At 38.3% G+C, this 22,333-nt stretch overlaps 2 protein-coding genes across 2 annotated transcripts in view; both read right to left on the bottom strand.

The window, feature by feature from the left end:
• Window positions 1-22,333, bottom strand: part of rabgap1l (RAB GTPase activating protein 1-like) — a 115,470-nt gene that overhangs the window by 54,755 nt on the left and 38,382 nt on the right. The window lies entirely within an intron of this gene.
• Window positions 12,373-14,403, bottom strand: gpr52 (G protein-coupled receptor 52). The gene has a single exon (XM_030083967.1). The coding sequence runs from the start codon at window positions 13,512-13,514 to the stop codon at window positions 12,399-12,401; it is 1,116 nt and encodes a 371-aa protein (XP_029939827.1). The 5' UTR covers window positions 13,515-14,403; the 3' UTR covers window positions 12,373-12,398.

Below are 22,333 nucleotides of genomic sequence, written 5' to 3'. Positions count from 1 at the left end.
AAAGAGAGACAAGAACCGAGGCAGATATAACCAGAGTGGCATCTGAATAATGGAAATCTCATTCATCCTCTGGATAGAGGGCAGGTCTTTTGAAACAAGGACAGTACTGAAAGTGACAAATAGCATAGATTCTGATGAAAAAGTGAGAAAAAAAAATAAAAAAAATGATTCTAAAAAAGAAGTGAAAAACTCAAAAAATTGATAGAAGATGCTATAAGAACAAACACAACCGCACTGGATAAACAAAGACCTGTATCATGTGCATCATGTGTAGAATAGAATAGAATAGAATAGAATAGAATAGAATAGAATACTTTATCTGTTCCCAGAGGGACGTTCTTGAAATAATCATTTAATAATAACTAGAAATGTTCGGGGCTCGGGCCCTACGAATGTAGCTGCAGTGCTTGCGTAATCCTATTGTACTATGGCGTATTTTACTATTTTTTTTGTATGATAAGCAAGTGATAAATTAAAAGTTGCACGCTTAACTCATGTAAACACAACAAATACAACAGCATGTCCACGAGAGGGGCAAGTTTTAACAATATGATTCACATTAAGGCTGTAAATTAGCAAGAATTTGTTGATATAATACCTGTCAAATTAGATTAGTAGTCATGCCATTTTGCTGCTCTGTAAACCGATTTTTCTATACATATATAACTATGTTTATAAAGTATAAGCAAAAATAAGCATGATTGTGCCTGTGAATAACTATGGATCACTAATGCAATCTATCCTCAGCCACTTGTACAAGAGACAAGTGAAACAGGCAGTAAGTTAAGCCAAGTCTGCTAATGTTAATGCTACACAGAGTTGGTCATATGTCATGTTGCTGTCAGATGGACTGAGTCAGTTCAGAATTAATGAGGCACTCCTACTCCCCAACAGAACTGCTCTTCACCAGAGACAACAGCTTTAAATGTGAAAGCAAACAGTAGCCCTTTGAGTCGGACAGAGAGACACTGCAGCGCTGCAACTCACCAACTGTTTGAACGCAGAATAACTGAAAGAAGTTACGAGCCTGTTTAAAATTCAGAAATCAAGTTGTGGGATTGCAATAACAAGTTGATGGACCAACATTGTCAATGCGTGACCAAATGGGTAATCATTCAACCAACAAGATAAATCCAACTAACAACAATGATTTGGGAAATTGACACAAAAGTGCAAAAAATATACTGTTCATGTAATGTTTATGTTCCTATGAAGGATTCCTCAAATCCCACAATTAGTTCACAATTACTCTACAAGTTGAGACATCCTGTTTCCTCATCAATGTTTACTCTCGTCATCTCCCTGGCATGTGAATCACATACTTTCAGTGCACTTGACTGTGTTCAGGCAGGCCATGGGCTTCACGGTGGTATTGTTGTGGTGAAAACAAAAAAACAAAAAAAAAAACTTATGAGCTGATGTGCAGCCCAGCAGTTTCTAAGCAATTCAAAGCATTGTCATTAACTTCTACTGAGCTATTGCTAAAATGAACAAATGAATCGCATCAATCATTCGATCAATGACTACATGACCTACAGGGCAGAATACACTGAATGAGAACATTAGGACAAAGTTTGGCTGATTGATTGATAAGATTGTTTTTTTAACCCTATAACAAGAAAATGAAAAGACAGGTAAAAAACCTGAGAAATGGTATCCATATGTTTCTGTAACAGTGCTATCACTCTGGTGACTCACCTGGACTGAATAAAGACACCTCAATTTTTTTTATTTTTTCTGTGGGATGCAGTGAAATAATCTGTTGTCTGATATGCAGAGTACGCAGCATGGTAATAATAAAAACAATAATAATAATTACAAGAAGAAAAACAGCTCCCCTTTGGTCCTTTTTTGCAAGCAATGAACTCTCTGGAGGCTTCCCTTGTGAGTTTAGGGCTGGTGGTGGTGTACATGTGCATGTACGTGTACGTGCAAATGTGAATATTAGTGTGCGCGTGCACTTTCGGGTGTTGGGGGTGAGATGGTTGTGCAGGGAAGTTGGAGCAACATCTGGTCCGCACGGCAGATTGCTAATTCATCTGTCTCTGTATTGCTGCCGTGGCATTTTAATGGCCCGGCTGGTTCTGCATTTTAATGAGCCAAGATGGGAGGGCATGCACACATTATGCACAGACGGGAGGCAAAAGAGTGAATTTCTACATTTCGCAGAGTGAACTTGGTCACAGGGAAGCAGGTTAAACACTGAAAAACAGAGACAGATGAAAGGTTAATAAGGCTGCACTTCTAAATCACGTTTTGATAAACAGTTTTCAGAAATCTTCTTTTGAACAAACATTAGGAGGAGGTAAACATTTTTATCCAGTCATTTATAAATTATAACTTAATCCTTGCTTCATAATAGCTATTAAAGAAAAGACTACTTGATGAACAATATGTAACATATGTAACATATTATTGATGAATAATATTTTAGTAGTAGTCAAACATGATTGCCAAATATTAACCGTTGTGAGACAGGTTAGTTTTACCCTACTGATGATGTGTTGTTGCAATAGTAATCCTTTAATTTACATTTATTGAAAAAACTGAAGGAAAAAAAACATGACTAATAGGATAAGAATGTCCTACACAAACTGAAAAACTGCAACACCAGATGTCTTTTACTTGCAGCTTAGTTGAGTGACTATTATAAAGTGTTCATTAAAAATTACTAGGGATGTCAAATGATTAAAATTTGTAATCAAATTAATCATAGCTTACAAATTAATTAATCATGATTAATCACAAAAATAATCACAATTTCCAACTATGTCTGAAATATGCCCCTTTTTTTCCTGTATTGCATTAACGAAAAAACGACAGGACATGATTACATATATTTAACACGTGATGTGTTTTATATTTAAGGCTCCAAATAAAATAAATATTCAAAAAACTAAAACATGCACACCATAACATGTCTGTGTGTCTGCAGTGCTCCCTCTGCAGTCCCTCTAAAGTTGGATTTTAGCAGGAGTTACATTTTCAGGTCTGTAACAAATGTACCACAAGAAAAGTAAAACTAAGAAATACCACACTCACGGCTCCCGACGCAGCATGCAAGCACCGTGCCGCACCACTCCGCGCGTCGCCGCACCACTCAGCGCTTCACCGCACGCCGCACCACTCCGCACGCTGCTCAATCCCTCCGCCAGGCAAAGCTGTCAGCTGGCCTGCTTGTCATGATGCGCATGCGTTAAATTGCATTAAAAACTTTAATGAGATTGATTAGATAAATTAACGCGTTATTTTTGACAGCCCTAAAAATTACATATCTTTACATATTTATTGCATAAACTAACTCAGACACATCTACATAGAAAATAAATGAAAATTGCTTGACTGAACTAAGGAAAAACAAAACTACAGTATAGCATTATATTACAGTTTCTAACTAGTTAGAAAACTGAATGACCGTCCTGCTCTTTCTCTGTTCCCCTCACACATGGTCAGACAGCATCACTGAGAGAGGTCAGTAGATAAAGTGCATCCCCACTGGGTATTTGACATTTTCTCTGTGTTGTGATCTTTATTGGTGGATATGAGCTGAATATCGGTTGTGTACAGACATAAGATCCCCGGGGACGGTTGAGGTTTAGTGGAGGGTGAAACACTTAGTGGATCTATAACAGAAAGTAGACACTGTGTGTGTGTGTGTGTGTGTGTGTGTGTGTGTGTGTGTGTGTGTGTGTGTGTGTGTGTGTGTGTGTGTGTGTGTGTGTGTGTGCGCGCGCGTGCGTGCGTGCGTGCGTGCGTGTGTGCGTGTGTGCGTGCGTGCGTGTGTGTACATGTGCTCGCTCCGCGCTTCTCGCATATCTTTCAAACTGCGGGTTACTTGAGTAAAAAATAAAATCAGGTGTAGAATTTCCTAAGTCGCCCACACACTGTACTTGGGGACATGATGTTAGAACTGGACAGATGTGAGTACTTTCTTTTCCGTATGCATTTTTCCTTCTTGTCAAATTCAAAGTGCCTCAGAATGAATAACGAGGTTATTTTGATGCTAATGCCACAGTCATTTTAACTGTGTCCTATTCATGAACTTCAAGTAAACTATCAAACCTAGTTACTTCTTTAGAATAGCCGAGTTTCCATAGAGACCCACTGCCTCCTTAAGTCTGATGTTCACTTGGGAAAATGAAGTGGAACAATGGAGCGACTCCAGTTGCATCCAGGGATTCACAGCAGTACATCACAAGCAGAGATTGACAGGGATACAGTGCTCTGCAACATTGTAAATCCTGATCTATATACCTCTATCTATCTATCTAGCTATAAAATTTGTGGTTTTGCAGTGACATTAGTTCTTTTCTTGCTGTCTGTGTACTGTTTCTCAATGCCGTGTCTTCAGATGTGCTCAAGTTTTTGATGAAGGGCTTCTAATGTAAACACACTTTTGCCAGTGAAAATAAGTACTGCTAGTTAAAAGGTTAACTAACCCTCTCAAACGATAACGAGTCGTCTGTTTGTATATACTATTTTTCATGGAACTTCTGCACTATGGCCATAAAATCACAAAAAAAAGCACATTTTTATAGTGGTTGGTACAACCATTAAACATAAATGAACCCAGGCCTCATAGTCAGAAGAGGTTTAGTTCACGGACACTTCGGAACTCCCACACTATTGAGCTAGAACACCCAACATCAGTTAAATCAATTTTTAAACCTTAGACCTAGCTGCATATGAAGAACGTTTAATTGATGTTTGATTGTCTTTGGATAAGAGTTTACAATTGGTGTTCTTATCAGTGTATTAACTCTGCAAGAAGAGAAAGTGCTTCACTGATATCACTGACACACACACACACACACACGCACACACACACACACACACACACACACACCCACAGTGTAGTAAGAAACTGAGTAATTCAGTCACTAACCTGAAAGGAAGACTTATTCTAGACTGTTTAACTGAGAAGAAAAACAGACTATTCATACAGCTAGGTAAACACTAAAATAGTTCCTTTGCATTTTTTTTTTGTTTTTGTTTATTTTTTTTCTTCTCCTACATTGACAAGAGAACCAAATCTGACATTCAGGGAGGAAGTCATTGTAACAGAGATGAACTTGCGATGAGTCAGTGGCTGTTCTTTACTAAATTACTGCCTAACACACTCTGGTATGCATTTATGGAAAACGCTGTCTTGAAGCAGAAAGACATCAACAAAAATAAGAAATATAAGAGAAGAAAGGAGATTGAGAATTAGATTGAGTCAGGGAAATCACTGTTGCATCATTTGTCCTCTTCTTAGGAAGTACTGAAGCAAACATAACAGTGCAAATTAATGCCAAATGAAATTACAAAGGAAGGAAAGAGAAAAAGTCTTGATGGATCAGAGAATTAGAAAATCCTTCAGTACTGAAAAGAGGATGGCAGCTTTTCTAAAGCCATTAGTTTAATGAGTTCCACTCAGTCACAATAAAATGCTTTTTGAATAGGGGAAAAAAACGACAGCAGTTCAAAATGTCAGCTGTGCCTGTGAGTTGTATCTGACATTGGTGATTTTGAAAAGAAAAGGATCTGTCACTAAGACGGATGGAAAAATACGCAGTTGCTTTGTCACAGGTTAATTGTGCAGGAATTACTTAAAAAAAAAAAAAAAAAATCTAGTAAGGAACATGGCCATTAGGATTCATGTAGGTCCTTATCAGTTCATGTGATTAAACGCCCCCCCCCCGCAAACTATTTTGAAAAAAACTTTTGCTTTAATGCAGGTTACTGACCTAAGTTGAAATTCATCAAATCCAGCAAATTAAAAAAGAAAAAAGAATGTCTATTCCATTGAACTGGTCATTGTGACATAAATCAAGTAGATTTGCTGCTCTTAAAATATTCAGCACTTCTGCCCACGAGGCAGGGAAAGGTTGGAAAGGTGGAGGCGAGAGCAGTGCATTTCAACCGACCAGTTTATTAATCAAAGGTCTAATGATTGCTAGTGTGAAGTTAAATGATCATTACAGGGCAAGTAAATCAATAACCACCTGCTCTGTGCTGCTCCCAGTGTGGGTGCTGTCAGTCTGAATGTTTATTCTTTTAGTTTATTATCAGAGATTAATTCACTTTTTCTTCTTGAATATTTAATGAACCATTGGTGGTAAGGTCAGAATTTGGTGCATGAACATGAAATCATGGATCGATCCTGCCCAATATCAACAGTTCAGTCCATTGGTATAAAAGACTGAGTGGTGTAAGGGATATATTTTGGCAAGTTTTTGGCCACTCAATAACTGAGTATTACAAACATTTCTTAATGCTCATCTTCTGATGGATACTTTCAAAAAAGGTGAAATGTGTCACAGAGTTACATTTGATATTTTTAGAATGGATGGCAGTTTTAAAACACGTGAGTGTTTTAGAATGTTTGACTTTTAAAATGTGTGAGGTTTTTAAAATGTCTGATACCTTGACAATATGTGAAAGTTTCAGAATAATGTTTTAAAATGAATGTGCAAGCTTTCTGTGGGGAAATAGTAATTTTTTTGTTGGATCCTAAATTTCCTAGTATTTGTCACATTATAAGATACAGTTGTTAATGGAGATTTAGTGATTTAATGGTGCACAGTTGCAATTAAAAAAAAGCTTTATTCAAAGTCTATTCATCTGAAAAAGGATGACACACCTTATTGACACTCAAGAGGACTGTGTTTTCTTTACTATCCTCAATGAATGTTTTTGCCTGTGACACTAAAACAATATAACCATTCATGAAAATAAATTATAACAAACAGAAAAAAATGTAGGTAAGGTAAGTGAAAGTATGGAGGTGGATTGTGTCCAGTGACAGGGGACTTCAGTTAAGTTACTGATGAAGTTAAAGCCACTAGTAAACCTGACATTGTTTTTTTTTTTTTTTTTTTCAATTAGTTATTTGGCAACTACTAAAATCACTGGACATACATCTTTCAAATGCATTGATGTGTGCATAAATATTATTTGACACTGATCATTACATACTGAATTACAAACAACTGGATTTGATTCCATGAACGAATGACAGGTATCAACCCAAAAAACTGCAGTTCAAGCTTCAAAATAAAAAATTTAGGATATACTAGATGTATACCAGTAGGATGAGGTGAGGACATACGAGGGTGTTCTCCTTATGCCTTTGCTTACTGCTATGATGCTGCATCAATAGCACATCACGATCGGGCCTGGCTTCCCCTCCAATTAGGACTTCAACAACCTCAAAAAAGGGTCAGCTGGTCCTTTCTCAGTCAAACGGAAAGAGGAGGAGATGAGAGACAGAGTGGAAATGGAAGGAGGAAGTGAGGAGAGTGCTACCATTTGTGGAAATAAAAGGGAATTCCTGATATAGCGATGGCTATGAATATTGAACAGGCCTGAATTGGAAGCTGCTCTTCGTTTGGTTTATGGATTTTGTTCAAAAACTACGCTTCAAACAAAGCAATGAAAGAAAAAAAAATACTAAAACAACTATTCTTGTTTTTGATGCACTAAAACACTAACTTCACTAAGATTAAGATAACATTGTAAAAACAGCTTTTGCAGGCTGAAAATTTTTCATATATGCAGACGATACACTGTGAATATCGACAAAACAAAATGGGACATAATGGTGCAACAAGTCCTAATACCAGTAACATAAAGATGTTATCTTGCAAATACCATTTGATTAGCCGTCTACTTCCTGAGACAAATGAATGAGAGCAATGCCTCACCACTTAGTCATTATAAATGCACTACTGAGATAAATACACAAGCCACGATCTGAAAATTAAATATTTACCTTTTTGCTTGACTTTTTGTAAGCTGTGGTGTCCTTTGTTCCAACTGTTTGTTGCATTCAGGGTTAGGATACACTGCAGAAAACCTACAAGGATACACTGCATGGCTCTGTGGTTCCTTTGGTCCCACATGCATATCATAATTGAGATGGAGACAGCCTGCGGGCAGCACTTTGGACAGATATACAGAACAGTCATTATGGAAATGATGAGAATCACTCGTATAGGCTTCATTTTTTTCTGATATTGCTGAATTGGAATTTTCATTCCATTCTTTGAGGAAAAAAATGCATGACCCATTCATGTGATGGGCTCATTAGACATTGAGAATGTAATAGATATTTCGCTATCCCTAGATTTATATTCCTCACGCATGCTGACATGGTGGTCATTCTTCAGCAACTATTAGAAATGCATTCCATTTTTTAAAATTAATTGGTATATCTTGAATAACATCCCACCATTCTGCTGAAGGGCATGACACCAAAGTTGTTTTAGGTTCCAGTGAGATAATCCCACAGATCCCCATTAAGGCAAGGGTTTAAAACAAAGTGAAAACAGTCCACACCTCTATTCATCCATTCTTTAAAAGGACAGTAAGTAAATATTTATAAAGAACCAGTGAGCAAAGTTGAATGCAAGATCACTAAAGCATGATGGCTGTTACGAAAATCAGAAATTTCACAAAAGCAATTGCAGAAAATCATGTGTCTGTTTTTTCCACTTTTATTGGGTTGGCAGCAACAGCAAAACCATAGACTTTGACAAAATTTGAAAATAAAAAAATAGATACTGTGTACTTCAACACACTCTCCTCTCACTCAAAACATCAGCAGCCTAGTTGATTTAACACAGATGGTTGCACAATACCTGTCAGAGTTTGTCTGAATTTTTTGGCTGTACAGCAGACTAAAAAACAAATACACACAATTTACATACAGGTTACTCATATACAGTATAGTGTAAAAATGTACAAACATAACTTATTAAATAAATACATAATATTCTGTAATTAAACCTTTTTTTTTTTTTTAATAAAATCTCCTATCAATGCAATTGAAAGTAAGATTACTTATTGGAACAATAATTGTGATTCTCTATTACTCCAGTTTGGTCAGTGTAACACAGACACATATAAACAATTAATCTCTTGAATATTACCTCAGTGGCTGTCAGACTTTTGAAATATTGTACCAAGTTACACATTTCACATAACCTGCTACAAAAAAGCCTCAGATGATTAATATTTGTGCAACTTCAAACCAACAACTAAAATGTCCTCTTTGACAGAAAAAAAATCATTTTTCTACATCATATGTTAACAACAGAGCTATCTAATTTTATGCTATTAAAGAATTTAGTTTTCTCTTGTTTTACATATTGATGTTGTCACCACATTGTAAAGATTATACAGCACTAATTAAGATGCTATATATCCTACTACCCAACTGCACTATGCTTAAAATCAGTACCAAAACCACAACTATCAAAATGTTAAAATAAATCATCATAAGTCTAGCATTTGACACAGCTAACCTGGGGGTCCCTAATGTTGTTTTTCATAGATTCCAGGTCATATGGAGAAAGGAGGGAATTCACTAGAATTAGACAAGTGAGCTGTGTCCTCCTACATGAACATGTAGATGTCTGATAGTATCCCTCATGAAGGCAGCAGTCAGTCAATGTCCATGGTAAATTGATGACTTGACCCATTACTGGTTTGAGTGGAAATCCTTCACAATGTATTACAAAGTGGACAACTTAACTGAATGCACCGTTCACTGTTTTCAGTGTGACAAGGTATGTTCACAAAGCTGGAAAATGTCTTTAAAAAGTGCAGCACGTTAATGTGAAATCACCTGTCAAAATCTTTCATTTCCCCTATTTTTCCTAGAAAATACATTTTTAGGCACGTATACAGAACAATCTGTAATGCAGAAAAGCTGCATGAAGCATTTTTTTTAAATATGAACACTGAATCAAACAAGTCTGTTGAAAGATGATGAGTGCTGATGGTCCCACTATGAACCATTCCTGTATCTTTCACCTGCTTTGACATTTTGTCAATAAATTGGTTCTCTGAATGCAAGAGCAACCTGTGGCATAAATGAAGACTGAATGAAGGGCAAGTAACAAATTGAACAGATACTTCTCTGTTCCTGATGATGAAACACTAAACCATGGCTAAAAACAACACAAAATAGTACTTACATTCATTAAGCGACAAGAAAGACTGGTGGAGTACTCATATGGGTCTGTGTCTGCTGGGTTTCTTAAGTTGCAAACATCTCTTCAGCACGTCAGAAAAATATAAAAACATGAAAGGCTCAGAGTGTCAGTGCCCATATAGGTTTGAAAAAAATCTCTTAATGCAGCTTTAAAATGAGGAATGACATACAGTTGCAGTTAAGCAGCATAAATAGTAACAGCAGTCACAATATCAAGGGGCTGCGGTTGATGTGTCAGTGTTTTGCATTAACAAATGCATAATACAAGCAATGCCTTTAACTGTAGACAGTCAACAGTCCAGCACGAGCAATGATTGAGAAAATGTACATCCTTAAAGGTAAAACGACTGGAATGACTACACTACTGTGCTGTATCAAAGGGTGAGAATCACGACCAAAGGCGTCTCGCAGATTTAACAAAACTTTTCATCTGCAGTTGCAAAGCAAATGCCCCAGATTTGAAGGGCATTGCAAAAAAGACAAGATTGGAGGGGGAAGACAAACAAAGACAAGAACTATTATTCTGCAGCAGCATAAAGTCACACTTGTTTTAGTACAAAACCCCAAACAAGCGATATATATGTATACCTGCATTTTGCACCACTTGAATTTTCCCTCCCTAACATAATTGTCTTTTGCTTGGCACAAACAATATAAAATCAACTTCAGAAGAAAAGACAGAAATTGGAGTGAAAGCATTATCTAATGAGTAGACAAACACACCAAGAAAACATCAGGAAATAACAGCCTATCACATTTCCATTACACCATGTGCAATTAGAGGTCACTTACATTTTAACTGCACCATGTACCAAAGTACCTACTGCCCTTAGTTGCCAGCTTTATGTGTGTTCATGATTTAATAATTGAAGTCATCCATATACAGGAAAGGACAGTTATGGACACACATTTTCTGGTCAGAAATGGTTGAGCACATGCATGAAACTATTGTCAAATTACTAAGAGCAAAATTTGGAATGTTAAATAATGGCGGGTGTCCTGGTACTTTTAAGCTTGTTGCAAATGTCCAAAGATTGAACATGGGAACAAAATGGTTTGGGCAGTTGTGTGCTGATTTCATCAATTTTCTGCCCTCACTACGTAGATCTCAATTTCAAACATGTCTCAGCTCATATATATTAGAAATATGCTGCCGTTCAGTCAGGCGTGCACCCAATCAATTCATTCCACAGTCAGCTGATACATAAACTTGCAAGTGATTAAATTAATACAATTTCATCAAAGAAAATCTCATACAGGTCACATGACTGCATAAGGTCATGTATTACATATGCAGATTGAACCATATCATTTTAAAGATTAATGATGAAGCCAAGGGAAGTAAAAGGCTCACTTCACATAACTTTCATTGAACAATTTTACCTTCATTTACAGGTTGCAGTACCACTTGCTCAGATAGATCATTTTTAAGTAACTGATGCAATGCTGCAATGCAGAATTTTCTTTCCAAATTTGTTTACACAGCATTATATTAAAAGGCTATTATAAGCTCAGCGCACATCACAAACCCACTGACTTACTGGCAAACTGTCCAGGGTATATTCTGCATTTCATCTTCTTTTAATCTTAGTGGCCTTAATTTAGATGAAGCAGGGGCGGGAATACTTTACTAAAGTTTAAAATGTTTGTTTTGGTAGTCTTGTATCATCACAAAAATGTGGTAAATATCCTAAGATGAGGACTATGCTTCTCCCTCCTGTGACAGTGAGGGGAGAAAAAAGTTACTATCTTTCTCCAGAAAACAATCAGTATTCAAGATGAGTATTCACTCATTTTTCATCAGCAGTTTAATGGCTGTAGTATAGCATACACCATGTGCATGCTGCATTGATAATATCCCCTTAAAACTCTTTAATACGTTTGTGAGCTCAACTAAGAGTAGATACATCTACTGATTCTAGTCATACAAAGAGCAGAGGAATCCATTAGGAGGCTAATCAAATAGACAACCACAAATTAGGCTTAATGGTAAGGATATTGAATGATCACATCTGATGTGTGAGGAAAAACTTCAAATCATTACAATGTTACGGTTTCAGCAATCATTTACAGTGGACAGGGGAAATGACAGACAGTAGCATGTAAAGATTGAAAAATTTTCAACAATATCATGAAATAAAAGCAACCACAGATCGCCCGTCTCTCTTCAAACCTGTTTGAACATTGCACCATTCTCCTTGAAAAGCTTGCAATGTAATTAACAGTTTACTGTCATCAAGGCAATGTCAATGCCAGCTGAAGGCTGATATAACAGGAGCTGTTTTCCATTTGTCGTATTCAGCCTTGATTCAACCCTGCTAATTTAACCATGAGTTAAGTAGCTGAGCTTGTTTAGAGCCAGAAGGTTATCCATTCATATAGTTTAAGGATTTCTCATCCTGTAAAAGCTATTCCTTCAGATGGAGCACGAGTTTGCCCTCTTTCTTGGCTTAGGCTCTCCAAAGTCCCGATCATCTGCAGCACAATGACTGAAGGAGCAAATAGTCTGCGAAAGCCTACGCATGCCGAGGCGGAAAACACTATTAGACAGACTGTAGATGACACAGTTACAAAAGCTGTTGCTGATGGCCAGCCAGGTGGTGATGAAGGAGAGGGCAGGGCTGTCCAGCACATGGGAGCTTTCTAGCAAAAAGTAAATGATGTAAGGTAGCCAAAGCATATAGAACACACTAGTGATGCGAAAGAGCACCATTGCATAGCGTCTGTCTGGTCCATGCCCTCCGTGATGCCCACCACTCCCCTCACCAGCCTCCATCTCCTGGCTGGGGAAACGCGCCCGTCGCTCGCTGATCTCTCTGTTATGTTGTTGACAAATACGGAAGATGTGGTAATAGGTGAAGCAGACCACAAGTGCAGCAGGTGCGTAAAGCAAGCACACAACGAAGCCTGTGAAGAGGGCAGAGGTGGGCCACGAGTGAGCACACCACTCAAAAATATCTCCATGATAGCCTGGCTTACCCCAACCAAAAAAAGATGGCAGGAAAACCAGGCTCGAGTAGACCCAGATGAGGGTGATGCAGCTTCGCAGTCGGCAAGGTGTCACCAGCTGGTTATAAGATAACGGTTTAGTTATGGCTAGGTAGCGATCAACACTGATACAGGCCAAGCAAGCCATTGAAACACTCTTCAAAACAGAGATTACATAGCTGAAAACCTGGCATGTGATTGGCTCTTGTACGCTTGCTGGATAGTGAAGCAAAGACAGGGTGGGCACTAAGCAACTAAGGCCCACCAGTAGGTCAGCGTAGGCCATGGTCTGGATGAAGTAACTGGTGGTGTAGTGGTGCAGCAAAGGGGCACAGTGGAAAACAAAGATCACCGTCAGGTTTCCAGTAATTATGAGCACAGTCAGAAGAACAATGACAGCAGTTTCTAAAATGCAAGCTTCAACTCCTTTATTCAGTCCCCAGCCTAGAGGACAGGAGTGGTTGGCGGCCCCTCCAGGAAAGAAGTCTTCATGGCTGCTGTTGGCAGTGAGCACTGGATCTGTTGTCAGCTCAGAGTGGTTCATTGTTCTGAGTGCAATCCAGGTGGGTCAGGTTTATGTTGTGCCACCCATAAGACAGCTGGTCTGAAACTGGAGAAGGACCTGTCTCCCTCCTGTTCTTCAGCAGGCATCCACAGCCGCCCTCAGTTCTAAAAGCTCAATACTCTCTCGAGCATTCTGTCTCACTCATGCTCACCTTCCTCTCACATAACTGGGTCTCAATCAAACGAACATAGACTGTAGGAAAATCAATACAGCCTCTGAGAGTGTAGGACAGCCCGCTCAGCTGTCCTTTGGTATCACACATGGTTATAGGGAAACAAGTCACAAGATAACTATCAGGAGAGGAAATAAAAAAAACGTATTCCTTCAGTAAACCCAGAGCGGAGTAGCATTAATGTTGTGGTCAGCAGGAGGCTGAGGGCATAGGCTGCCCCTGCAAGGGCAACAAGCAGCAATGAAGTGAAGGAGGAAACCACACAAGATATGACTGAAGTACAGTACAATGCTCCCCTCTCTTGACAGAGGTAAGCAGCATCTGGATGCTTTTCCCCACTTACAAAAAAAAGCAGCTTCTTGTGAGTAGCTTTCCTTGGTGTATAGTTGCATCCACTTCCGTGAATTAACAATTCAGTAGAATCCCAAGTTCCAATTTTCCATGGGTGCTACTATATTTACTGTGTAACAGCAGGCTTCCCTTATTTTGGTGGTCCTCCGGTCAGTGTCTGGAGCCCATGTATGCCCAGCTATTGTCTGAATCAAAACACAGACACGGACTAGAACAACATGGGGATCTCCGCAGGAGATAATGTCACAGTTCTTTCAGCACACATGGTGGTGGGGAAAAATGTGTTTACAAGGCATCAATGGACAGAATAAAGTTTAAAAAAAAAAAAAACATGCAGGAATATCAAAATATCTGGAAGAGTTCAGTCAGTAAAGTTGAAATCCACATGCGGGAACTTGCTTCTCAGCCTTCGGCACTGCAAGTTGTTAAATACAAATGAACACAGAAGTCCACCAGGTGATGACTGCGTTGAATGTAAAACTCCAATATAGGTATGAGAAAGGACTCTCCAGGAGCAATGAGAGGCCGGCTGAATAACTCAGTGCTCCACTCACTTTGACTCCTCAGCAATCCTGTGGCCGACGCTTGTAGAGAGGTATATGGGGATCAATCAGCAATGCACTTGTTCAGCTCATAAACTTGGTACTTGCCTTTTCTTTGAGATATTCTCAAACAGTGGGAGCACATAGTGCCATCCTTCCAAGTGCATAAGGCAACCATTGATTTTCTAACTTGCCTTAGTCCTTTAAAGTATGCACTCTGGGTAGTTGTGGTGCGGGGTCCAGTAGCCTCTGTCCTTTTTCCTTGAATACCACACCAGCACAGTAACAGAAGGGGAATCCACGGAAACCGTATGAAGAAAAGACCAAGTCTCAGTCAGTCCCAGTTTCAAATGCTGTCCTTTGCAGATGTCCCCTTTTAGTTGCGATGAGCAGGAAAGAAGCACATTTTAGTACATAAATCCTTAGATCCTGGCAGACTGAAGAAGACGAATGCTATGATTCTGTCAAAAGCAGTGACTACAATGCAAGAAAAAAAGATGACTGCGCTTGATGGAAATGAGTTAAATCTGCAGCGAGGGAAGCGAGGGGACGAAGAGTCCCTCAGCCCTGGTGCAGTGAGGAGAGATGCTGTGACTGGCTTACACTTCCCTCCCTCCCTTTCTCCCCCTCCCTCCCTCCCTCTGATCGCTCCAGCGTGTATGCTCAAGTCTCTCTATTTCCACACACACACACACGCACTCTCTCTCTCTCTCTCTCTCTGTCACTCTCTCTCTCTCTCTCTCTCTCTCTGTCTCTCGCTCAGCTTCTCGCTCATCGCCCTGCCTCCTCGCCTCCCAGCTGCACCTGAGGCTCTCTGCCACATTATCCTGTCTCTCAGACTGGCTTTCTCCCAGAGGTAAATTTGGATACATTTCCTATTTACATATCACTTATCATTCACTATGTATTTTATACTGACAGATGCCTCTTCCTCTTTTCCGATCTCTTCCCTCCTCTTTTTGCTTTGCTTAATCAGTTAAATCCTATATTTTTATACTGTTTCCCTTGTTCATCCATCAACACTGCAGAATGTTTCTTTAAAAAAAAAAAAAAAAAAAAAAAAACACACACCATTAAGCATGAAAATGGTGGCCAAACAAATAAAAAGAAAGTGAAGCTACTGCATATACAAATGTTACATATTTGACGACTCATTTTTAACTGTTTTAACTTTTTTATTTAAACTTTAGTTTTAACCGTTCTACTTATCAAAAAAAAAAACAAAAAAACTTCCCATTAATGGCAAAAACAGTCAACCTCAATGTGACCTGAGGGATTCAATACTAATAGCATACATTTTGAAATATGCAGGACAACTATAACGATGGTTTATGGGCTGTTTTTTTCTAACAAGGAGCATTCTGGTTACTTTTTTGTATCAATACTTTTACATAACCAACAGCTTAGCACAATTATACCTACTCCTTAGTTACAGTTGCCAGGCATTTCGGACAGTTGAGAACATCCTCAGATGATAAAAAGGATGAAATGACAGAAAACTGCCAAAGCAAAAAAATGGAATCAAAATGACAAGCTAAGTTTCGTGGCTTGGCAAAAAAAATTTTCAAAAAGAAGATTCTGCACAACTTTGTTCACAGTGAGTTTAATTTCTAGCATTATGTAAGTATTGCACTGATTAGTAGTGGGTGGCTACAAGTTGGACAGAATATGTTTGCCTGGGAATGAACTCTGCATGTCTCATGTGTGAAAGAAGGAAGCCTGATAAAAACGAGGCCAGTGAAAAAAGTAGTCAAAAAATTGGTGGTTTAAAGCAAAGAGATAACTCAACAAGCCATGTGACAGTTTAAGATTGTGACAGTTTTAAAATGTTTGATAGTAGCCTGGTCTGGCCCCTCCCTGCATGGTCACCCTGCTCACGTGTGACGCAAAAAAAAACTTGTTCCGACCAAAAGTTCCACCCCTTGTGATCACCTCTGTCAAACATATGGTCCGTGGGCCAGATCTGGAGCATCGAAGGATCCAGTCTGGCCTGAAAATTCTGTTCATGTAGTGGAGTCATTGTCACATTTTACTTACAGCAAGGTTAAAAGAGATGTTTCAAAGTATTTTGCAGCAGGATACAAAGCTTAAAATGGTCATGTTGTTGAAATTGAACTTATTTTGAAGGTATTACATTTTTCTGCATGTATTCTATTGATTTGGACTAAAACATTGGATTTGAGGATGTTTGTGCAGTATAGTGCCATTATTTCACTGGTCTGATCCACTCTAGTTTCTCCCTGAACTAAAACCAGTTTGACAAAGCTGGTTTAAACCCTACAAACCATTTTCTTTTAATGCAAATCACTTTTTTCCAACCATTTTTCTGGAGATTTTCTATGTTTATTTTGTGCAGCTGGTGGTTAATAACAGTGCTTGTGTTTCTCTCTACTGAAGATTTTGACCCAGAAATGGTAAAACTTTAAAGTGAAAGAAAGTGAACATAAATCAGGTCGATATCTTATATCAGCATTTAGAAAGAAAAATGTCTTGATGAATTTTAGGTCAGACTGAACTGCCCTCACGTTAGGTTACTCAGTTTATTCACTACCAAGTCATCAAAACAGACATAACTCACTTACTAACAAAACTGAATTTCTTGACCTGTAAAAAAAATACCAATGTCAAAAAGAGGAGGTTTTCTTTTTAGGTGGTTATTTTGATTTTTCAAAAGTGCAAAGAAAAACAGACAGAAAAGGGTACTAAAAAAAAAAAAAGAAAAAAAAAGAAACAATATGAGGACTAAAAAAAGTTCAGGTAGACAGCTCTGTCACTATAAAAAGAGCCAGTCAATGGAGATCTCTCAGCACACTGCTCTTTGCTGTTGGAGGTGGACACTGATGAAAAACACGACCAGAAGGCCACCGTTAATAATTCATTCTGCTCCAAAACAAAGCCAGCGGGGCCACTTGGAAACAAAGGTGGAGGCTGATTCACCTTTCCCTGCTTCTCAGCATCCTGCCCTCCTCCACCCCTGGGCCCCTGCCGAGTTCAGTCTCAACAGCAACATGTTAGCATAAGCAGGGCGTTTACGTCTACATTAAAGGTGTCTGGCCAGGAGGCTTATGCTGAGCACAGTCATTAATGAGGTGAAGTGTTACCACTTTAGCAGATGAGTGACCAATTAATTGCATAAAGTCTGGCACCCTTCTGGAGTGAATGATCACTGAGCTTGTTTCTTCATTTGATGTTGTGATATATTTTAATGTAAATCTTCTTCACTTCTCCTAAAACGTCAACGTTTGTTCAAAGGCTGATTAAACTATTTTGTATCAAAACAGTTATTTTGTTGTGAGGTGGATGAGTTTACTTTGATGATGGCAGACGACACTGGCAAGAAACAATAGCAGTTACTATATTCAGGATTAGGAGTCTGAAGTCTGCATCTGACCTCCAACATTTGTCTTGTTTTGGTGACACCAAGAAGTCGAGACAGAAATACAAACACCAGTGACGATGATTACTTTAAAAAAGTCAGGACGTTTCTGTCTGATAGGTGGCATCACAGTGTTTAACATCAATTTGGTAATCTTCAGTTTCTATTTCAGTGTGTAATATGGTTGTCACAATACTACAGTTAAGATTTGATGGAAGACAATATTTTATCTGACTGTAACTAATACAATATAAAGCAATTTAAAATGTTTAAATGTCCACTTAAAATTAACCAAAATATCAATACATATACAAATCCATTTCATAAAAATATGCGCAAATATTTGTAGTCATGAGCTCTATTTCACATTTCCATTAAACATCCCACATTGAATGTTCTGTGCAAAACAAAAAAATCCAATTGTCTTTATCAAACAATTAGCAATATGCTTCTTTCTCTGTCTTCTCTGTTTGAGTAGGTTCCTCGTGAAAGATACAATTAAATGTCCATGCCATCATGATATATCTAAATACCTGGGAAGATGAAATGTGAAATCCTTTCTCCTATAGCCCAAAATCCCAACTTCCCTGCAGGTGTCGGCTCACCCACACTTCACTTTTGGATTGACAAAAGAATTCATGTACTTGGTGGTTTATTCAGAGATAACACCTTGCCATACTTCTGGCAAGTAAGTACAGGATGCATTCAATATTCACACAAAGTGTTTTTCTGGGGGGTAATCACAGATTAGGCATTTTGGGTCTTCACACATCACTTCTTACTCTGCACACATCTCTTACAGTAACGTTTTGTCTATAGGCTAAAAAAAAAAAGATATTTTACAGAATCATTTTACTGACTTCTTGGTTCTTCTGTCACATGCCATTCACCAGACATCTCTCATAGATAGGAAAAAGACTTCAACAATCAACATATTGAGGATGACTAGCAGACAACCATTCATCTGATCAGGTCCATATCTACTTGTAATAGGTTGACAGAAACTCTGATAATTTAAATATGATTGACCACTCCATTTTGCCTCTATGTGCTGAGTGCAACTTAGAAAGAGGGATGTACCTCTACTACTTTTAGGAATGCAATCTCATATCTACAGTTTGTTAACTCAATTCAAAGGAAGTCAGTGGGATATTTAAATAGAAAATTAATTAGGACTCCGGGATTTACTCCTCGGCCTTCTCTGGGGACTTACATCTCACAGCATCACAGCTGTTTGAAAATATCCTTCAAGTTGCTTAAGAGTGTAGCTCTCACAACTGGATCAAAACACTCCTGCCAGTGTCAATCTCTGGTACAGGAAGATCTTTAATATCCTCCCTCCTGAGAGGTTACAAGGTGCGGTAAAGGCTAAGAAAAATTCTTTTTAAAAGTTCGGACACCTTTCCTAGATCTTGTGCATACATATCTGAAAACAAAGATGCTATTGATGGGCAGGCAGTTTTCTAAATGGAATAAAGTCTCCCCTTGCAATTCTCAAACTCAAGGACACAGAGTATAATAGGCTTCAGATGACTGATTACCCTCAACTCATGATTACGTACTGCAGACTGGAGAAAAACTAGAGTGGTGTTTCTATTTTATTTTTTTAAACATCATTGTTTTTGTCATCATTATAATAATTATATTGGTTAATTAGACTATTTTGCATATTTTGTTATGTGACTATGGTGGGTCTGTCGGATGGGTTGAGGTGGGAGACCATTCTATTTTTTGTATTGTCTTGTGCTTAGAAATAACAAAATGTGTTGGGAAAAAAAGTCCATGCCATTGGTGATAGAAATATCAGGATTTGTCTAATTGGGAATGCAGCCTGACATTTCAAAATGTAAAATTGACAAAGTAAACACAGACAGTAATTTGTTTCAAATAAACCAACTAATACTCCAAATTGCTCTTAATGGGCTAAAAGTCATGATTACTACATTGAAACTCAGCCTAATGACATAGCATTAGTGTGAAAGCTATACACTGAGGCTGTTTCTTAAAACTCTCACACTGAATGTGTGTGCACACAGAAGATACTCAAACTTATTTATTGAAAAACTATGAATTGAAAAGAAAAAAAATGAGGTTGTCATTATTGACAGTGCGTTTAGTCCCTAAATCTAAATGAGTCTCACCATGCTCATGTAAAACATGAAGAAGGTAGCTTTGCCAGTATAAAACAAACAGCAAAAGCCATATAAGCACACTATTAAGGCAAAGGATACTAGCATACATCGAGCAGTTGTGATGCCTACCTACACTCAGGCCAAACTGCCAATGTACTTTCAGAGACGCAGGGATAGTGCTCAGTCTGAAAAGGTAATACACCTCATTATACCAATCAGCTTCTAATTAGTGTCCATGAAGCCAAAGTGTTCAGGAAGCAAATGGAACATGTTGAGCATGAATACTTGGTAGTTTCTATTCTCAAACTGGATGGCTCGAAGTTCGAATTCAAATTAATGTTTAGTTGAAAGACAAATTACCGTGTTCATCCCTAGGAAGTGGTGCTATAATCTATTTAGAATATCTCATAGAGAAGCCAGTGATAGATAAAGTCAGACCAAGCCAGAATCCAAAATTGCCGTATCTGACTCACAATTAATTGAAAATCAATATTGTGGTTGTTGGGATTCCATACACGACAGCTAAATGTAACATCGTATTTTTTTAGCTGTGTAGTGCTTTTTTTACTCACCTAACACAAACAATTGCACTGAGTGAGATTTCACTGACTAATTAAAGAGACAAGCAACTGTTTTATCTATGCTTAGTTTCTCTTAGGTCTCCTTACTCTTTGAGAGCCTTGTTATAAAGTATTATCTGACAACTTAAATTGCTTGAGGGGAAAAAAATACATGTATTCCATTTCATGGGACCACTCTGTTCACTGACAACCCTTTTCAATGTGAGGGCTGTTATATGAAAAGATAGGTGTTTAGTGGGGCAGATTATTGCTGGTTCACTGCCTGGACATAACCTTTAGCTAGCACGATCAACAAACCACATCTAAACCAGCTTAGCAAACAGAAGTTGATATTTATGTAACGGCTATTTATCTATTGACTTCATCTTCAAAAAAACTAAAACTAAAAATCCTATTGTCCTTGAACCAGGCAGATCAAGAAATAATGTGTATCACAAATGAATCCATAAACCATGTACAGAGGGTCAGCAGGTCAGCATATTTTCACTTCACTTTTACCTTTCATTCATTCATTCAGGATACACCATGGACAGTTCGCCACTCCATCACAGGGCCAACATACACTCACAATCACACCTAGGGGCAATTTAGGGTCACCAATTAACCTCAGATCCATGTTTATGAACTGTGGGAGGAAGCCAGAGTACCCAGAGGAAATCCATGCACACACATAGAGAACATTAAAACTACAGCACACAGAAAGACCTGGCTGGTATTTGAACCCAGGACCTTCTCGCTGTGAGGCGAGAGTGCTAATGCTTTTACTTTTTCGGTTGAAATAAATTGATGTGAAGTATTTATTAAACAAGACATACTGTATAAAATGCAGGTCAAGAGTGATTTTTTTTTTTAAATATTTAACAGTACAGTGGAAATATGCAACATGAAATGATTCTGTCATTTGGCATCTGTTCACCATCCATTATACATTTATAGGTGACACTATTATCCCTTTAGGAGCTTCGAGTTGATTATGCTAAACAGTGGTTAAACTGCATCTAAATAACATGGTTGCTGTTACCATTGATCATGTTGATCATTTACAGAGTTAATAAACTAGGAGATACAAGTGAGAGCAACTCTGCAGGAAGGAGGAGAAAGAAGCAGGGCAGCACTCCAGCTGTGAGGTTAGTCGGTGTGAGGGCTTAGACAGTCCACTGCTGTGGCCGAAGACGAGGCTGTAGGCTCAAGTTCTTCATTGCAAGCTGTCAAATCACCAACACTACAGGGAGGGGTGTTTATACATCCAAGCACTCACTGCTGTATAGTCGCACAATTGCATATTCTGTATGACTTTTTTCTTCTTCTTTTTTTGCAACACCAAAAATTCTGCCCTAATCTAAAAGATTGTCAAGTACATATAATTTTATATACTGCACATGCTGTTAATTACTGTGTGAGTGCAAAATATTTTAAACCAGGTCAAATGTCTTGTCCTCACTGCATTTATATTTTCATCCAAAAACTCCAGTTAGGTTGTCAATTTAAATCCAAATTATGGCAAGAAGAGGAAAGCTCAAACGTTGGTTGGTTTTTCATTTCCCGATATAGATTTTCCTGAATCTGAGGATGAAAAGCAATGTGTCCTTTAATAGAGCCTACTGGTTTCCTGCTGTGGATGAGGGGATGCATTATGGAGACACA

This window comes from Salarias fasciatus, chromosome 23, assembly GCF_902148845.1.
Source record: "Salarias fasciatus chromosome 23, fSalaFa1.1, whole genome shotgun sequence".
NCBI classification, from domain to species: Eukaryota; Metazoa; Chordata; class Actinopteri; order Blenniiformes; family Blenniidae; genus Salarias; species Salarias fasciatus.
Note: the sequence above shows the minus strand (reverse complement) of the source record. Positions and strands in the feature narration are given on the sequence as shown.